We start from the raw sequence: 19163 nt of genomic DNA on the forward strand, positions 1-19163 counted from the left end.
CAACACCCCAGGGTTTATTTTCTTTCTTTTAAATGCCATTCATTTTATTTCAGGGAAATTAAATTTAGATTTAAGTGTGTATACAATATATCCTATGGAAATGAACCCCCCACCTTGAAACTAAAGTATTTTATTTTCATATTTGTTAAATGAAGGCTGTTAAAAGGAAGAGAAATTGCTAAGGTAGGCAGGATGTCTAGAAATGTACTAAATCAAAGAAATCAGATACATCCAAATCTGGCAATTAGACCTATAAAAGAATAGATTTAATGACCATGATTTGTTAAGGGGACTGACAATGAAATTGTCAAATGGTTCCTGTAGAATTTTGAAAGATTCAGAAGAAGGCTTTGGGAGACCACACTGTAAGGGGTAAAGTCATCCAACCTTCATCCTTGGGATTCACCAAAACTGACTACCTTCAGTTTTGCAAATACCGGTACTACCTTCTGCAGTTTTAAGCTTCCGTACATTGCCCTGAAAGCTGGGCATTTTCCCTAGAACAAAAGCCAGTAAACCCAGGAAGTCAGCATCTTTGGGAAATATATTTGTTAAGGAACTGGATTCTAAAGCCAGTTTCATAAAAACATCAAACCATTTTTTTTGTAGGCCGACAGCAAGTGTTGTACCTTTGTTTACCCTGCCCCCCTTCTCTACTACATGGTGTTTCTCTTGTAGGTTATTAAACCACTTCCTGATCTATCTGAACTGGAAAACTGTGGTTTAACCCGAGCCTTCCAACCAGGAGGGGTTGGGAAGCTTTGACTTTCACTTTCAATTAACAGCAGTTTATAGTTATATTTGAACTCTTACTCTTACTGAAAGAAGTCAGCTTGAAGTTCACTTGTTTTAGTAAATAATAGTTAAGACTAACCACAGTTTATTTCAGAGCTCAGACGTAACAGTAAACTACTGTAAACAGTAAGCTTGCGTCCATGTTGAAGAGGAGAGGGGGGAAGTGACAAGCCCATATATTGGGTTCAATATGTGTTACTGATAACTTGATGTCAGCGAGTATTGATAAGGCTGCTTTCTAGTAGCGTGCTTCTGGTGCCCAACAAGATGTATTGATACATGTGCGTGTATTGATACATGCCAATGTATGCAGCACAGGATAACATGCATAGAAGAAAAAGCATGGGTGACAGATGGATGTCTAGATTCAGCATAATTTAGGTTTATTAGGGTTACAGGGCCACCTTCAGCCTAATCTGTTCAACAAATCCAGTGTGCAATAGCTACTGCTGAAGGGAATGGATGATGTTTTACTGCAGGCTATCATAGCTGCCAGCTCCAGCACCGCAGAGCTTGCAACTAGAACACTCACTATTCCCCTGGGCAACTGCAAGTGGGATTAATATTTGTTGCCTTATTGCTTCCTGCCATATGTGAGGTAAATATAAAATGCAGCCTCCTTTGGGTCCTAGCTTCCTCATGCCATTCTAGCTCTAATTAAGATTACTCTGGCTCTCACCATCAGGTAGGTCATTGCTGGTTATCCTGTAAATTTGGGAAAGGAAGTGCATCCATGGATGGTATAGTACCAGTTTGAAGGGGCCCTGAGCAAAATGCTCTCACTGAGCCCTGGTGGGTTAGCTGGCAGCATTGTAGGAGCAGGGCTCTGAGCAGTACTGAGTGGCTGCTATTTAAATTTCTCACAATGCCCCAGAGTTATACTTTGTTGTGGGGCACTGTAGTGAAATTAAAATAGCACCAGACTGGGGGTGGGTGGCTTCTGGGCAAGCATCTGTGGTGTGCCCTACTAGGTGGCCCAGCAGCTGCCCGAGGATTTTGGGTTCTGATGGCAGCCTTGAAGATATGCATGCAACTAGTGATGGGGAGGGGGAATGAATACAAGAGATTTAAAGGCAAATGTATGAGATTTGACATTGCACTTACTAGCTCTGGAACAGCTTTAGCTGGTGAAAACAACCAGTGGTCTTTGTAAAGGGAGGAATGCTATGGTTCAGTGGTATGGCATCTGCTTTGCATGCAGAAGGTCCCAGGTTCAATTTCTGGCATTGGGAAAGATGAGACCATGGAGAGCTGCTGCCAGTCAGTGTGTACAATATTGAGCTGGATGGACTCATGGACCTGACTCAAATATAAGGCAGCTTCCTATGTTCCTACTGTGGCCCCTTTGTTATCTGGGACTTGCACAATTCCCAATCTTAAACACACACACACACACACACACACAGAGAGAGAGAGAGAGAGAGATACCTGCAGCACAAGGAGGCAAATGCAAATATTGCCATCAAAGCAACAAAACAAGCTCTCTAATGATGAGTTCGCTGAGCTCAGACCCCCTGGAGAAAATAAAGAGATGTCTGCTGTCGACCTACAAAAAGCCTTGCTCCACTTCATGGAGCCCCAGGAAAGCAGAGCCACTGCCAAGAAAGTGAGGTATATTCTTTGGTTAAAAATAGTACTGGCAGCAAGCCTGGATAAAGACAAATAGGGATGGATTTAGACATTTGTGTGCTGATAAGCTCATTTGGGGTAACATTTCTTCCTTCCCCAATGGTAAGGGGGTGTCTCTGTCTGGGCATGCCGAAGACAATTCCCAAAGAGAGAGTGCCACTGTGTGTTCAATGTTTCAGACAATCCATCTTGTGTTTTTTTCAAGGTATTTTTTATGGGAATAGGATGCTGAAACCCTAGAGCAGAAGTGGTGAATCTCAGGCTCAGGGGTCACACCATGAGTGTTTTGGCCTGGCTGCAATGTCCTAGAACTCTGATAATGCCTCTACCTTGCCTGGATAGAACATATGAAGAAATGCGTGTAGAAATTAGTATACAAAGGTAAAATGCATATATGTTTCTTTCCCTACTTTTTCATCTGGCTCCACCCATCATTGACATGTGGCCCCTGGAAAGGTGCCCAGAAGGAATGTGGCCCTTGGGCAGAGCAAGATTTCTCACCTCTGCCCTAGAGAGCGACAAGCTTGGACTACTGTTTCAATGCCACAAATGGGCAAAGCAGGAAAACTGGGATTCCAGCTATCACTGGTTGAGTTGGAATCCTGCTAGTCAGGGGCAGAGCAGTTGTAAGGTGTTGGTGAGGAAACGAAAGAGACAGCAAGGTTTAGGAAAGGTGCTGCAGCTTAAGGGCACATTCACACCACATATTTAAAGCCCCATTATACCACTTTAAATCATCAGGGCTTCTTTCTCGGAGCTGTAGTTTGTTAAGGGTGCTGGGAGTCATTGGCCCTCACAGAGCTACAATTCTCAGTGTGGTTTAACAACCAAGCCTGCTTCCTAGGGAACTCTGAAAAGGGACATTAACAATGGACAAGCTGCCTTTGAAGGAAACCCTCTATGATTGATCTTCTTATTGAGGAATTCCCCATAGGCCACCTAGAAACCCAAGATGGGAAGCAACTGTGTACTGTACAGCAGGGGTAGGTAGACCTCAGGTTTACAGGACCTTCTTAGTGCTTTTAATAGAACCTTAAGGTGCACCAGCTGGAGCCACATGCTCAGGTTGGGGTCAGTGATCTACTGCAGTGCATGAACCACACATTTCGATAACCTGCACACACTTACACAAGTTACATCTGAGTTACTACAGAGCAGATATTCTAACTAATATGCAGATTGTGCATATGTGCGTGCAAGCCCTTTTCTGTTGCCATTGTTGAATAATTGGTAAACCCTTGCAGATCTACTACAAATCTCCCAGAGATTTACCAGTAGATGCCAATCTATTTTCTGTCCGTGAAAAACAGAATTTCATTTTTAGGATGCAATATGCAGCTTATAGCTAGCAGTGGCAGGGCTTGGTGGAGTGGCAGAGCTTCTGCTGCAGCCATAGTTTCACTATTTGCACCAGCCAAAGTAGAAGGGGAGGAGAGGAAAACTGACCCTTTGTTACACTAGCTTCTAGGCTAGCACAGCTAAGAGGCCTCGATCAGAGCTGTTGCCATCATGTGACAGCCGTGGGAATGGTTCAGGATCTAGTGAACATTGCGCTAGTCCAGAAGTGCCCTATTTCCAATGGCTACCACAAGCAGTAACACCTGCTCTATCAGCATTTGGGCAGGCACATTGGGATGTTCCTTGAGGCTCACACATTGATGGATGCCAGCAGAACCAAGCAGAGTTGGGCGAAGGGGTATCTCCACCTCATCAAAAAACAAAAAAACAAAACCCCAACATGTTGGCTTGGGATTTCTGTTATCTCATGACCTCACTTGATTGGGCAGCCTTCTAGCTGAGTTCAGTTATGATTCTATAACCTCCTTTTCCTTCCTTCCTATTATACCAGTTTAGTTCTCAAAGTGGCTTTTCACATCTGATGACATCACTTTCTTCCAACTTGTCCCTGATTTCAGGGGCCGGGGCCTAGTAAATCACTGTTCCTATTCTTGACATTCAGGGAAGCATGATTAAATTTCTGATTGCTAGACTTGGCAATAGGTGTTTGTGGGATAGATCAAGCAATTAAGATTGGTACCATGGCAAGCAACAATGTTAGCCACCAACCCACTTGAAACCTGATGAAAATCCGCTCCCCCACCTGCTGTTTGCATTAGAATGAAAGATCCCCTTAATGCCAACCTTCCTCCATGTGCAAATAGCAACACTGGGGTGTGTGTGTGTCAGGATTATGGCAGGGAGTGAAAAGGATAAAATTCCCCTTCTAGTGGCAGCTATTTACACTTTAAAAAAATCCATATCTGCTAAATGCCAAAATGCTAGCAGGTTTGGCCCCAGCAAGCTTGGAGTAATAAGCAGGTGAATTTTCTTTCTAGTGCATAGGTAGGTAAGTGCTCACACTTGAGCACTAAAAGGCCCCATACAGGGCACAGCTTTCAGGTTCACAAGCTACATCTGGTTAAATCAATTTTGAATTGGCAATAGCGTATTGTAGGACAAGGAGTAGCTTCCAAGCAATAAAACTGCAAGCCCATTTGTAAAGCTAAGCAGGGTCTGTTACGGTTTCTAATTTGATGGGGGACCGTGTGTTGAGATTCCTGCACTGTAGGAGGTTGGACTTAGATTACCCGTGGGATCCCTTCCAACTCTATGGTGCCTCCAAGTATACCCTTTTTAAAGCATATTTTTAAAACACCCCCCTTCATTCACATTAATGGAGCACGCTACAGAGTAAATGAAGACAGAGTATAGCAAAAAGAAAGCAAAGAAAAAGAGAGTGGAGACCTCAGCCATGTGCCATTGTCCCAGGGGGTGGTCTATGCATATGTATATCTCACAGAAGATGGTGTCATTCTGAGGAAAGAGACTGGACTATGCTTCTTCAGGCTACACGTGGAGGATCAACCAGCATATTTAACCCCCTTCAGCCAAAACCTTCCTGCAAATACAAACTGCATAGCAAGTAGAGTTTGCTATGGTCTGCTAGTCATCTCCTCATTCTGCTTCATTTGTAGCATCAGGCACTGGCATCCTCAGGCAGCTGCTAGAGACTCAGCAGTGCCCACTGCCGACACTAGGCCTGGGCTCCCTTTTCCTGGTGCTCTAACAAGACAGCCCACTAAATGGCTTTGAGTTACTGTTTAAATTTCCTGCTGTGCTTTCAAACACTCTCTGATAATGTGCTGCAATGGGGTATTGTGAGAAACTCTAAGGGTGGCTTCTACACTATTGGATTCCTCCAAGACACCACAACTCATTTGACCACCATCACCGTTACTGCTCATCACCAGGTAAGCCTGCCAACATATATGCTGAGGCACAAACACAGGCAGGCCCCACCAAGAAGCACAATGCTGAGGCCACCCTCAGACATGATACTGATTCTTCTGTCAACCCATCCTGATCAAACTCTTCACATAACCTCCCACCTCTTCTGGCACTATGCTCTCCAAGGGAGTCTATTTCACACATTCAGCTGCATGTGCCAAGAAATCTACTGCTTCTATGTGCATGTGTGAACTGGCAGTGCTAAGTAAATGTGTTTAGTATTAAAGGGTTAGGTTTCCAAAGAAAGGTTTTGAAAGAATATCAATATGTCTTGTGTATCTGTTTAAAAGCAGCCATTCCTTACTGGAAAGAATGTTTGCATTAAGGATAGCCATTGAAACTGTTGCCTCCAGATATTGCTGGACGCTGGATCCCCATCAGTCCCAGCCAGTATGGCCAGTGGTCAGGGATGATGGGATCTGTAGTACAACGACACCTGAAAAACACCTATTTTTCACGGATAATTCATCATAAATTACATGTATTATTGTCAACAGTGAACTTCATTTTTAAAAATAGGAATCCCATTCTTTTCCTTAGGCTTAAGTCATCCAATGCAATGCTGCCGATCAAATGCTCTGTGCGGAATTCAGTAAACTGGCCTTAGTCGGTGCATAATAGGGATCATGCCTGCATTCCATACCCCTACCCTTGGTCTCCACACATTTGGTGCAATAAAGAATGGAGAACTCACAGCTCTCAATATATTGTTGGGCTCCAACTCCCATCAACCCGAGCCAGCATGACCAATGGCCAGGGATGATGGGAGTTGCAGCCTGACAACATTTAGAGGGCAACAGGTTCTTCACCCCAGGTCTATATGGGATATATGCATGTAGAGTATTAAGTGAATATGCCCAGCAGAGGTACCCTTTAGAATGTAATGTTTATGGGGAGGGGTTACACATTATTGGTCATATCTGTGCACATACACACCATCTGGACATTAGGATGGCGAGATGCATTGCTATTGCCACCCCATGCTTTGAATTTACCCGCTCTGCCAAAGGCAACAGGTAAGCAACATGGGTATGGCATCCCACCAAGCCCTGTTATTACACATTCCCCAATTCTTTTCTGCAGGCTGTACGGGGTTTCCATTGAAAGCTCCCTTCCGAATGAATGGAGACTCTACAACAGTGTGGAGAGTGTGGTGAAGTGCTTTTAACAGTCGTCACGTAAACAAGTATACTGCAATGGTTTCTAAACTTTTGAAGTAAAGCAAATGGTATTTTTTCCTGGCTGTGAGGCTCACCTTTACTTATGGTTCTATACTGTCTTGCAGCACTTACTACCAGATCTGTCTGAGACAAGGGCATGGTGGCCCATCTGAGAAAGCAAATCGGGATGCCAATTAAGGGCGCAAAGCCTGCAATCCTATATGCACATACCTGGGAATAAAGTCCATTTACATCAATGGATCTTACTTCTGAGTAGATAGATATAGGCTTGTGCTGTTACTGGTCAGTTATTTAGTTTATTATTATATCTGTATCACCATTTAGATATTCTACGTCAGGTACCAAATGTCTTGGACCATCTCTGCTCACTGCTAGCAGTTTATGCCAGTACCGGAAAAAGGCTTCTGTAGGCCTTTGGGAGAATGCTAACAAGGTTTATCTAGGAGGCCCCGATTTCTCCCTCTCTCTCTATAGTGAATCACTATAAGTCCTGAGTACTTCCAGTGGTCTCTTTGTTTCTTTTATTCCAGTAAACATTACTTAAGTCATAAATACGAATGATTCGCTTAACTCCATCAGACACTGTACATATAGAAAACAACGGTTTTCAGTTCAGACATCCCCCCCCCTTCGTCCTTTGTTTTGAGGCAGCAATAGACAGTATCGGAATCTTGTGGTTCACAGGTCTGTGGCACTAAATTCACAGTGGATAAACGCCGACAACTGAAATAGCTACCATCTTCTCAGATTGAGGGCACGCATCTTGTGGACTACCCCATGATGGTGCAAAAGCGACCGGAAGCTGCTTTAGGTAGCAGCAGAACTGAACGGGCCACTTTGTGTGGCCCCCTTCCGTACCATGTGCATGAGCACGCCCTCACCTCATACACATGTGCGTTGCCTATGCCGGTTCTTCCTCTGAAAAACAGGCACGTTATTATAAAAATAGCACAGCGTTTCAACGGCATGTACAGTTTACGCCTCAAGAGGCAAAAGGGAACGTAACATTTTCCTGGATATAGACGCTATACATTTTAAGGCACACCAAAAGGGTTTAAGCTTACCATTTCCATGCTACTTGAAACCTTTGTTACGCTCACAAAAGACAGTAGCAACGATTGACTGGAAATGCTGAACATTTAAATGTTCATTCCCTAGGAGTGGCCAATGCTTTTCTTTACTTTTCTTAATTTTTGTTTTGTTTTTTTGTATGCTCTTAGGGTTTAAAATTTCAATTTGGAAAAAAGACAGAGAAATAAATAAAGAAAGAAAAGAAAAGAAATACATGAGGATGGGCGTTTCAGAGTATTTTTAAAAAATAATATTTCATGTTACATTTTATATATATAGACATGGCTACATGCAGTACATCTACATATATAAAATGGTAAGAGAGCTCCTTTAACCCATACTCAACTTTAGTACAGTACTCAATAATATAACTGGGGTTTCAATTATGCCAGTGAATACTTCACTTCTTTCTAATGCAGAACCCAATCAGCAAACAAACAAACAAACAAACAAACAGAAACAAAACAAAACAAAAATCCAATAAAATAAAGTAAAATAAAATAAAAATAAGACTGTCTTAACATGCAATGCAATAGGCATCCTGTGGCACGAGTTTTCTTATCCAATCTATTTACAATACAGCTGAGTACATTATTTACACAGGTTACAGTGTTTTGTCACAATGGATTTTTCATGGTCCCCCCACTAGCTCACTCCGCCCCCAAGTGTTCCCAGTGCTACATCCTGTCAGACGTGCGTTTCAATGAAGGAATGAGTGTGTGTCAGCAGAGGGGCTGAAGCTGCAAGTTCAGAGGCTCCGTTTTGGGTTTTCAGAACAGCGCCGTACTCACAAATGTCCAGGAAAAATTCATAGTTCTTCATTTTCCATTCTTTGAATTTCTTGGATGTCAAGTTGGGCTCATGGAGCAGGTTATTGATCACTGCAAGATCTCCTTCCTTTGCCTGCCAGAGGTTGGAAAGACAACATTCTGTTTAAGTGTGGAGTTATACGCTTGTCACAGTTTCAGCTAGGGTCGGATGAATTTGTCGATTTCGGCTTCTCTTAATTTCTAATTTTCCAATCTTACATTCAGTTTTCCACATTTCTTCACCAGAATGAATATTTCACTCCTCACCTTGTCCCCCCCCCCCGGTCCTCTTGGAAATTCATCAGCATTTTAGTTTTAGTTGCATAAATTTCTTATGCAATTTTGCTAAATATGCACATTTTTACAAAACGGTTTTCCCTAACAAGCCATTTTTTGTATCTTACTTTCAGTATTCTATGCTTTTATATGCACACTTTACCCTGGTATATGCATTTGTGTGCACATTTCTTAGCTTGAGAACTGCACTGCAAGATTCAGAGAAGTGTGAATTTTGAAGGATGGACACGTTTCACGTACAGTATTGTTTTGGAAAGTGCAAATTATGTAGGGTTGCAAACTGAACCCCATTTCTTCCTAATCCCTATTTACACACGGTAGTGCTTGACATAGTTGAATGGACTTTGGTTGCAGATGAGACTACTGTAATGTACTCTGGCTTAAAAAAGCATCTGGAAACATCAGCTGGTGAAAAATGCAAAGGACTGCTGGTAGTAGCCTGAATTGTGAACATATGTACCAATTTTATTGGCTGCCAATTTGTTTCTGGGCCCAGTTCAAAGTGACAATTACGCTTTGGGACTTTGATAACTGAAAAAGGCTCTTCTGATATGACCTTATTATCTTTAAAGACCAATGTAAGTGGGTGACAGGAAAACACCACATATGTTAATTGTGGCTGCCATTAAAATGAAGGTGACATTTTCATATGTACTTTGTGCACAAACTGCAATCTCTACTGGCTGATGCAAATAAACATCTATCTCATCTCAGGTGCAACAGATGGGCACAGGGGAAAAGAGAAGGCGTGGGGAACCGTTAGCCCGCCACATGTTGCTAAACTACAACTTCCATCATCCCAGGCCAGTGGATATGCTTGCTGAGGCCAATGCAAGTTGTTGTTCAGCAACATTTTAAAAACATTTTTAAGAGCCAAAGGTTCCCAGCACCTAATATAGAGCCTTCTCAGTGGTGGCACCTGTTTAGGAAACTCTGTGCCCCATCAACACAGGAGTTACCTAATACCAGGTTAGGCTATTGTCTACCCAGTACTGTCCATTTTGACAGAGTAGAGGCTCTCAACAGTCTCCAGGAGACAGTGGTCTTTCCTATCACCTGCAACTTCATTATTTAACTGGAAATGCTGAGAATTGAACCTGAGGTCTTCGTCATGCAATGCATGTGCTCCACCCATTTAGCCATGGTGCCCGCCCCCATGCTTAAAAGGTAAAGGGTAAAGGGACCCCTGACCATTAGGTCCAGTCGTGACCGACTCTGGGGTTGCGGCACTCATCTCGCTTTATTGGCCGAGGGAGCCGGCGTACAGCTTCCGGGTCATGTGGCCAGCATGACTAAGCCGCTTCTGGCAAACCAGAGCAGCCCATGGAAACACCGTTTACCTTCCTGCCAGAGTGGTACCTATTTATCTACTAGCACTTTGATGTGCTTTCGAACTGCTAAGTTGGCAGGAGCTGGGACCGAACAACGGGAGCTCACCCCATCGTGGGGATTCGAACTGCCGACCTTCTGATTGGCAAGTCCTAGGCTCTGTGGTTTAGCCCACAGTGCCACCTGCGTCCCAATGCCCCCATGCTTACTTCCTTCCATTTCACTTTCACTATGATTAGAGCAGGGCGAACCAACATGGTGCCCTCCAGGTGCTTATGCACCGAAACTCCCATTGGCATCTCTGGCCACTAGCCATGTTGGCTGGGGTTGATCGGAATTAGAATCCAACAACATCTGGAGAGAACAACACTGGCTGTCCCAGTGTCAGAGAATGCTCTCTGAGAATGTGATACCCTGGTTCTTGGAATTTGTTTTTTATTTTTTAACTACCGATTCATTGGTTATCGCTGCTGGTTACAACTGTTTTGTTTATGGTGTTTTAGTGGCACATTATGTTTTCAGGATGGTTGTCATCTTCCTTGAGGGTCCCACTTGATACAAAATGGCACAACAAAAACGTTTTACTTAAGAAATAAATAACACCCAGGTGAAAAGAAAGAATCCTTTTAAAAGGAAGGCTTTCTGTTAACAGGCATGAGGCATTACATGATTTATATAGTCATCCAGTTTTGTGGTTACGGTACTTCATTATGCTTTTGAGACTCTGAACAGCTAGGGAAGTTCGAAATGGTTTCAACAGTCATGCATATCTCTGTACACAGCAGAGAGCAGAGTCAATCTGATGCAGGGAGTTGAACTTCAGTGTCCCCACTTAAACCAACACTCAGCCAGTGGAGTTTTCTCTGTGATCTTGGTCCAATCCCTTCCCTCTCCACTCAACTCACCTGGCAGAATCATGGTGAAAATAGCATGGGGATGGGGTGGAACCTGACATATATTACTTTGAAATCCTTGGATGAGGGACGGGATTCAAGAAATCAGCAATATGCCATCTGTCTAATAAATATTCTGAAATGTTTGTCTTGTTCATTCACAACAAGTTTTACAGCATTACACTGGTCTTTCATGTTGATGCAATAACATACAGAGGCCTGGTTTGTACAACTTGGTAAGCTGGACTATGGCTTACTGGTAACTTGGAAATGTTCTGGCTCCCAGAGAGGGAGCTCACTGTCACCCTTTGCTCCTTCCCCCAGTCCTGTATTCTCAGTGTGGCAACTAAGCCAAAGTTTGACTTAATGTATTTTCTGAACCCTGGCTCTTGGTTAAGCTCTCTCCTCCTTAACCCTGAACTGTAGCCAAAAATAAGGTGCAGGAGAGATCTTAAACATGACTCCAGGTTCAGACAACACAGTAAGGCAAAGCTTGGGTTAGCTGCCATGCTGTGCAATTTCAGAATGACTGGGGAGGAGCAAAATGACTGTGTTCTCCTCCCTGGGACCCTGTATGTTCACATTAAGCCATGGCTTAGCTTAATCTTATGTGTGTATGCAGCTGCAGCATATCAAGGACAAATGCTTACTTTTAAAGTACTCTTGAGAGCTCGGATGTGATGAAGCTTTTCGTTGATAGCAGGGTCGTTGCTTCTCTTTACGAAGGACCTTCGGTATTCCTGCTTGGTGGAAGGGCGTTGCTCTCCAAATGCTGACAGACTAGCTTGCTCCAGAGCTTTGTACAACTCATGAAGACCATCTGCACTCTGTGGTCGCTCTTCTGCGTTATCTGAAAGAAAATCCAGCTTCCTTTATTTGTGCGTGTAATAATAATATACGGTGGCAGAAAACAATAATAATTTATGCCAAAACAGGACACTTATTGTTTTTCTGAAGCAGTTATTCAGCTTTAGGTCTGCCTGTAAACCACAGTAGTCTGCACAGTAGGCTGCAGGTGGAAGGCAGGTGGAACCCTGCCCCAGCAACCTTGGCCCACCCTCAGCTAGCTCTTACCTGCCTGCTTTCCTAACAACCAGTCCAGGAGGTGGGGCTGGCAATCAACACCTTAGTCTCAATGCTGCCCCTTGTAGAACTCAGTAGAATTGGGGGAGGGGGGTTTGGGAACAAAATTAGGCACCCATCTAAGTGTACATTAACAGAAGCATCATGGCTTCCCCTACAAAATCCTGGGACCCCTATTCCCCTTACAGAGCTATACTTTAAAGAGTTCCCTGGGAAGAAGGCTTGACTGTTAAAGCACTCTAACCTCCTGCATACTATTGGGGCCCATCTACCTAAGCTCTGTCTGCTCTGGCAGGCAGTAGATCTCCACAATCTCACCCGGGTACCCTCAACCACCAATCCAGGAGCCCTTCTTACCTTCTTCACACAAGCTACTTTGCCTTCTAACAGGCAGCTTTTCTTCAGATCTCTCTTCTGTTATCCCACTGGGTTTTACACGGCTTTTCGCTCGGACATCTCTGTTTCGTGGGAGGCTTTGACTACGTTGCTTCTGGGGTCTGGCATGAGAGCTGTGGCCTCTGTGGCACTCCACCAATGGGAAAGGGCCATCCTGTTCATGGTTGTGTCGTCTTTGGACTGGTAGCGTTGCTTGTCGCCGCCTCTCTGGTGATGACCCGGGTTGCCCGCTCGTGTACTCTGGGTCAGGAGGGACAGTCTGCAGAAAATGGAGCCCTGAACTGGTCAACGGGGTCTCAATGAGATCCTGCCAGGAACGCCTTTCTCTGTAGGGAGGTCTGCAACCTGATGAGTGTGTGCTCGCTGCTGCATCCTGCCGGGAATCTTCCGCAGAAGAATGAGAATAGGTTGATTCACTGGAGAAGTGTCGTCCTTGTTTAGGCTCCGGGAATGGGCTCGAAGAATTCATCTGGAAATAATTAGAAACAGTCTGTTATATGACACAGTGTTGGGAACATAAAGGAAAAATCCAGTGTGTACTGTACAATAAAACCTACACTTCTCTCTTTAGTCATTCTGTTACCAGTGTGATAGTTGATGCCCTCAAGAGTTGCTTCTGTCTTGGCAAGAAATCTAAACCTGTGGCCCTCCAAATATTGTTGGACTCCAACTCCCATCAGCCCCAAACCAACATGGAAATGATCAGGGATGATGGATGAGTTGTAACCTGGAGGCCACAGGTTTCCTATCCCTGATCTAAAGCCTTCTCCTACCCACATGAGTTACTGTGGCAACGTGGTTGGCAATAACACAGGGAATATTTAGCCCTCTTCAAAGTCCACTGAATGTGTCATCTTAGCATCCCACATGGGTGGAAATCTTGTGACATCCTACTGCTTACTCAGGAGCAACCACAGAAGCATCAACGGTGGTGGCAACTGCACATTTTAAAGTAACATCTAACATTAATGCTAACCAGCAGATCTGATGTGCGGATTTGAAAATCACAATCACTTCCCTTTGTAGTTGTTGGAAAACATCCTCAACCACTCCCTATTCTTGTTTCGACACAGGTTTTTAAGAAGTTTTTCTTGAGATCTGCTTAATGTAGTTGCAATTCAATGTTGCTTTGCAGGGGAGATTTTAAAGCCTCCTCAGAAGAAGTCAAAACTGGATTTCCAGTTCTTTCCTTTAAAAAAAGAACAAATGTTCCAACAAAATAGGGGGCAAGCAACATGTGAACCCTGTAGTGCAGAATTTTTTTTTAAGGGACTGCTGAACATTATCCAAATTCTTTCAGCTAAGTTCTGAAAAGGAAAAGAGAGAAAATGAAAAAAAAAATATTGGGGGAAAACAGTAAGGGAGGGGCTTAACCTGCATCCCAGTTGATGGAACAGCATCACATGGGTGAAAAGTCAGTCTGAGCTTCACCCATGTGATGCTGTTGCCTCAGTCATTCTCCCTTTGGTTCAGGCTGTGTGAGGATCACATCATTCACGCTGAAGTAAAATCTGAAAGAAAAATACAGAAAGAGTCCTATCTGAACTTAAAAAACACAGGTAAAAGGAAAGGAAACTAAAAAGCAGGTTGTACGCATTCGGTAGACTATCCACCAACATACTTATTAACCACATGATCGCCATGGCTTCAAACAGTTTATTTTGCAGATTGGTACCCTGCCCACCTCTCCCTCCAAAAATGTCAAGATACATTTGGCAAATGAAAGAGATTATCATTACCATCACTTTCTAGACATATACAGCCCCCCCCCTTATGTTCTGGGCCCCCATGTGCATAAGTGAGATTGTGTAAATTATGGAGCACCCTCTAAAAAGCTTCTAAATGCCTATTCCCCATTCTCCAGCTCTCTCTCCTGCTCTCTCACTCCAATACAGACCAAAACATCTGGAGTTGAAGCTCTGGGCTTAGATGGAGGCTGGGAGCAAAACCAGCTGTCACTGCTGTGCAACCCTGTGCGTCAGGCTTGGGTGCCAGATGTGGCCTTCCAAGTATCTCTGTTTGGCCCTCAGGATCCTCCATGCCATACTCCCTATCCCCAAGCCACACCCCACAGCGCCCCAGCTTCATATTCCCTTTGAGTATTTTTCCTTGGCTGGAAAGTGCCCTCGAGCTCTGATAATGCCTGTTGCTTGGCTGGCTGGCGGAAAGAGAGAGGTGAGTGTGGTTGTAAAGCAGCCTATTGTGGGGAGGTAAACATTACATTTGCTGCTCTGCCCACTTATGCTTCTGCTGTCACCCAACCACTGGCATATGGCCCCTGGAAAGTTGCCCAGAAGAGAATGTGGCCCTCTGCTAAGCTGTCAGTGAACTGTTTCCTCTCCAGGCATGAAAAGAGAAATTCAGAGTCATGTTAGTTGCTACCTGTTCATTATTTCTTTTATGAACTGTTCTTACACCAGGGGCTTTTCGCATAATTAGGAAACTTAGTATTGGCAGAATTTGCTTGTGTGTGTGTGTGTGTGTGTGTGTGTGTGTGTGAACTGCAACTTCCAAACCAACTTCAATCAGTTCCTAATGTCATTTTTTTTAGCTTATTCAAAGATCAAAGAAAACTTTCTTTTTAAAAAAAGCTCCAGATGGTTGGAATACTGATTAACTGCATAACATTATGCATGCTTACTCTGAAGTAATTCTCACCGAGTTAAATGGGACTTACTCCTAGTTATCCATGCATAGGATTGCAGTAACTCCCAATTTCCCCCACCATTAGCCATGCTAACTGTGGCTTGATGGGAGTTGGTCTCCCACATCTCACTGGAGGGCCACCAGTTCTCCAACCCTGAATTTCTTTTACCTGTCCTATGGGAGGAGGATAAAATGTATTATCTGGTTGCTGCAGCTCAGACAGCATGGCTCTTACAAGCCATTGTTGTGTTCCTATACCAATAGTTTAGGAACTTTCACCACCGTAACTACCGGTAAGTTTTACCGCCTGTGTTTTCTGACCCATGTATGGAAAAAGCACATGAACCTGACCATTGAAGAGTTTGTAAGTAAACAAATTTTTAACATATCAAATGTGTAGTCTTTTTCTATGCGAATTATGGACTTTGGGTTGTGTGGGCAGAAACCAGTCCAACTGATGGAAGACAGCCAAAGCTGTTTGAAATTATCTCAAAGTGAGAAATTTCATGTGAGAACCAAACACATTGGGCTGAAATACCAATAGATATGTGAGGTGATGCACGATGGACTTGTTAAATTGGCCAATTGTCAAACCAAAGAAATGACAGCCGACATACTAACCAAGCCACTTCTGACAGCACTGATACATTTGAGTCAAGATGCGTCTTTGGATAGTTCATTAATTGTGCATGCAATTGTTATATATGTCTGAGAAGGGGTCTGTGGGATAATCAACCTCACATAACCAACATGTTTAAGTCTAATGCATGAATACCATAGTATAAGCTGTCATGCTAGGCTGAGCTTGGAAGGAAGGTAATGTAATCAAGTCTATTGTTGTAGCTCAGTCTACCAGAGAAAATCACTGTGAGAAGAGGTTTTGAGCTGGTTGCTGCAGCTCAGACTACATGGCTCTTACAAGCCATTGCTGTGTTCCTATACCAATCATTTAGGAACTTTCACCACTGTAACTAAGTCAAGATTTACTGCCTGTATTTTCTGACCAAAGTATGGAAAAAACACAAACGTGGGCTCTTTTTATGCTAGGGGAAGAGGGGAACTTTGGAAGGAACTCACAAGGGCATATTTCCACACTGTACTTTGCTATATACTTCATGATTTAAAATCTCTACTGGGGTTCTCTCACCAAAGAGTACTTGATCAAAACCTGGATCTTGACATCCAGGGAATTCTCTTTTTACACCTATCTTTTCCTTGCCAACCAACACTCCTATTTTCTCCATGGAATACCCCACATGATGCCACTGCCTTGCTGAAGCCAAGCAAATCTGGGTATGGATGGGAGGCGCCCCTGTCCTGGGAACCACATGCCTTCTGCCTTGAGATCAACAATGAAAGAAAAGCGAGAGAAGACAAAGTATATAAATGATTGTAATGATGTGACTAGATAATACTGTGGGGTCATGCTCATCCCTTCAGCATTCTATTGCTTTGTCCAACTGATGTGATCAAAGGACCAGACCAGTAGGGTAACCATGTGTGGGGTTGAACGACCCTCCTGGCAACAGCATCAGTACTGTTTACCTGGATGGGGCAGGGCAGTATCCAGGTTGGGGCTGTGCAGGTTCAATGGCAGCATTGGAGCAATGAAAGCAGCCTTGACAGTGCATGCACTCACACAGCTCCAACTTTGCATCCACCTACCCCTGCTCCGGAGGGGACGCGGGCGGCACTGTGGGTAAAACCTCAGCGCCTAGGACTTGCTGATCGCATGGTCGGCGGTTCGAATCCCCGCGGCAGGGTGCACTCCCATCGTTCGGTCCCAGCGCCTGCCAACCTAGCAGTTCGAAAGCACCTCCGGGTGCAAGAAGATAAATAGGGACCGCTTACCAGCGGGAAGGTAAACGGCGTTCCGTGTGCTGCGCTGGCTCGCCAGATGCAGCTTGTCACGCTGGCCACGTGACCCGGAAGTGTCTGTGGACAGCGCTGGCTCCCGGCCTATAGAGTGAGATGAGCGCACAACCCTAGAGTCTGGCAAGACTGGCCCGTACGGGCAGGGGTACCTTTACCTTTACCCCTGCTCCATCCCCATCTGTTAAACAACGCAGATGTCAGGAGGGCAGTTCTGCAGATCCACCCTACTCCATTTTCCATTACTGGCCCAGACGGCTCACCATTCACCAGGTTAAAAGGTAGGGCTCCTAAGTCCATTAAGCATGACTGAGCATATGGGAATTTCTGCATAAAAGTCAACAAAGCCAGAGCTTTGTTTTTTCTTTATCAATATATTATTATTTAGCACTACTCTTGGTCTATTAGGTATAGTCATGTTCTCTTTACTTACAGTAGAAATACTTATCTGCTCTGCTTTACTTACAGTAGGTGAATCCCAACAAAGTTCTTTGAGGCTGGGTCCCACTGGAACCGATGGGGCAATTTAGTCATGGCACCACCAGTTTCGGTTATTTCAATGGAAACTATGTGCAACTAACTTAGTCCACATCCAACACAATGTCAGTAGACACTCTTCCAAAAGCCAGAAGGATTAAAAAAAAAAAAAAATACAGCCCAAGGCTCAAAAGTAGCCTAGTGCATGCCTCATGTAACTTACCGAGGGTGTTCGGTGGTAGGTGTCGCAAAGTGTTATGGGTGCCTCTTGCTTCAGAGTTAATGAGCCATCAATATCTTCCTGGTCACTTTCACTCCAGTAATCTGCTAAAAAGTGTTTGCATTTGCCATTGAAATGAGTCCTACATTAGGGAACATTTTTCAAAACACCACAGTAAGCTGTAGCTTACTGTGTAGCTATGCAACTTGGTAATTGTCCCCGAATGTGCAAGTTAAAAAAAACCACAAGAGCAGCTTGTTGGATCAGGCCGATTGCTTATCTAGCCCAGCATCCTGCTCTCACAGTGGCCAAGCAGGATCCAAGCACCAGAGCACTCTCCCTTCCTGTGGTTTCCAGCAACTGGCACACAGTAGCATTGCTGCCTCCAGCTGTGGAGGCAGAGCAGAGCCATCATGGCTAGCAGGCATTGATAGCCCTATCTTCGATGAATTTGCCCAGTCCTCTCTGAAAACCCTCCAAGTTGGTAGCCATAACTGCCTCCTGTATGTGTTGCGTGAGGAAGTACTTTATTTTATCTCTTATGAATATTCCAACATTCAGCTTCATTGCATATCCATGAGTTCTAGTGTTATGAGACAGAGAAACCTCTCTCTTTCCACCTCCAGGCCATGCATTTGTGTATGTGCAGGCTCTTCTTTTGTGCTGATATTCTGATAGGAGGTTACCAGAAGGGACATAGACATAGGGGATACAGCCAGCAGGGCAGCACAGTTCCCCTATCTACGTGTTTATGGTTGACTTGAGGATGCACAAATCTGTCTATTGTAATTGTATTTGTAATTCACATCACTTCTACCTGTTTTTACCAAGAATACTAACCATTCTGTTCCCACATTTAGGTGCACTACTAGGCTAGTGATATCTATTAACTCTGAGAGATCTACTCTGAGTAGGACTAGCATTGGGTATAACCCACTATCTCCAAAAAAACTGGCTTAAATGCCTATTTTCAATACATGCTGTGAACTTCCTTCAAACGTTGTAAGGAAGTTCACAGCATGTATTGAAAATAGGCATTTAAGCCAGTTTTTTTGGAGAGGTGGGAAATTCAATGGATACGTAAACTCTTAGCATCCCTAAGCTCACTTGTAAGCAAGCATGTTAAGGGTCATGGATTCTCTACCCCACACTCTGTACATGTCTCCGTTCATCCAGA

The 19163-nt window shown here is 44.0% G+C and overlaps 1 protein-coding gene across 3 annotated transcripts in view; it reads right to left on the reverse strand.

Moving 5' to 3' along the window:
• Nucleotides 1-7391: 7391 nt before the first annotated feature.
• Nucleotides 7392-19163, reverse strand: part of LOC309333926 (connector enhancer of kinase suppressor of ras 2-like) — a 322761-nt gene continuing 310989 nt past the window's right edge. For 2 of the 3 annotated variants that reach the window (XM_081847924.1, XM_081847922.1), the window contains exons 21-24: nt 17990-18093; nt 12733-13240; nt 11943-12142; nt 7392-8867 (exon numbers count right to left, since the gene is read on the reverse strand). In XM_081847924.1, coding sequence (XP_081704050.1) covers nt 8652-8867; nt 11943-12142; nt 12733-13240; nt 17990-18093 — 1028 coding nt within the window. In that variant the 3' untranslated portion in view covers nt 7392-8651. The remainder of the gene's footprint in view (nt 8868-11942; nt 12143-12732; nt 13241-17989; nt 18094-19163) is intronic. The other variant, XM_081847923.1, reaches the window with a different exon arrangement.

This window comes from Podarcis erhardii, assembly GCF_964252035.2.
Source record: "Podarcis erhardii genome assembly, chromosome: Z".
Classification (NCBI taxonomy): Eukaryota; Metazoa; Chordata; class Lepidosauria; order Squamata; family Lacertidae; genus Podarcis; species Podarcis erhardii.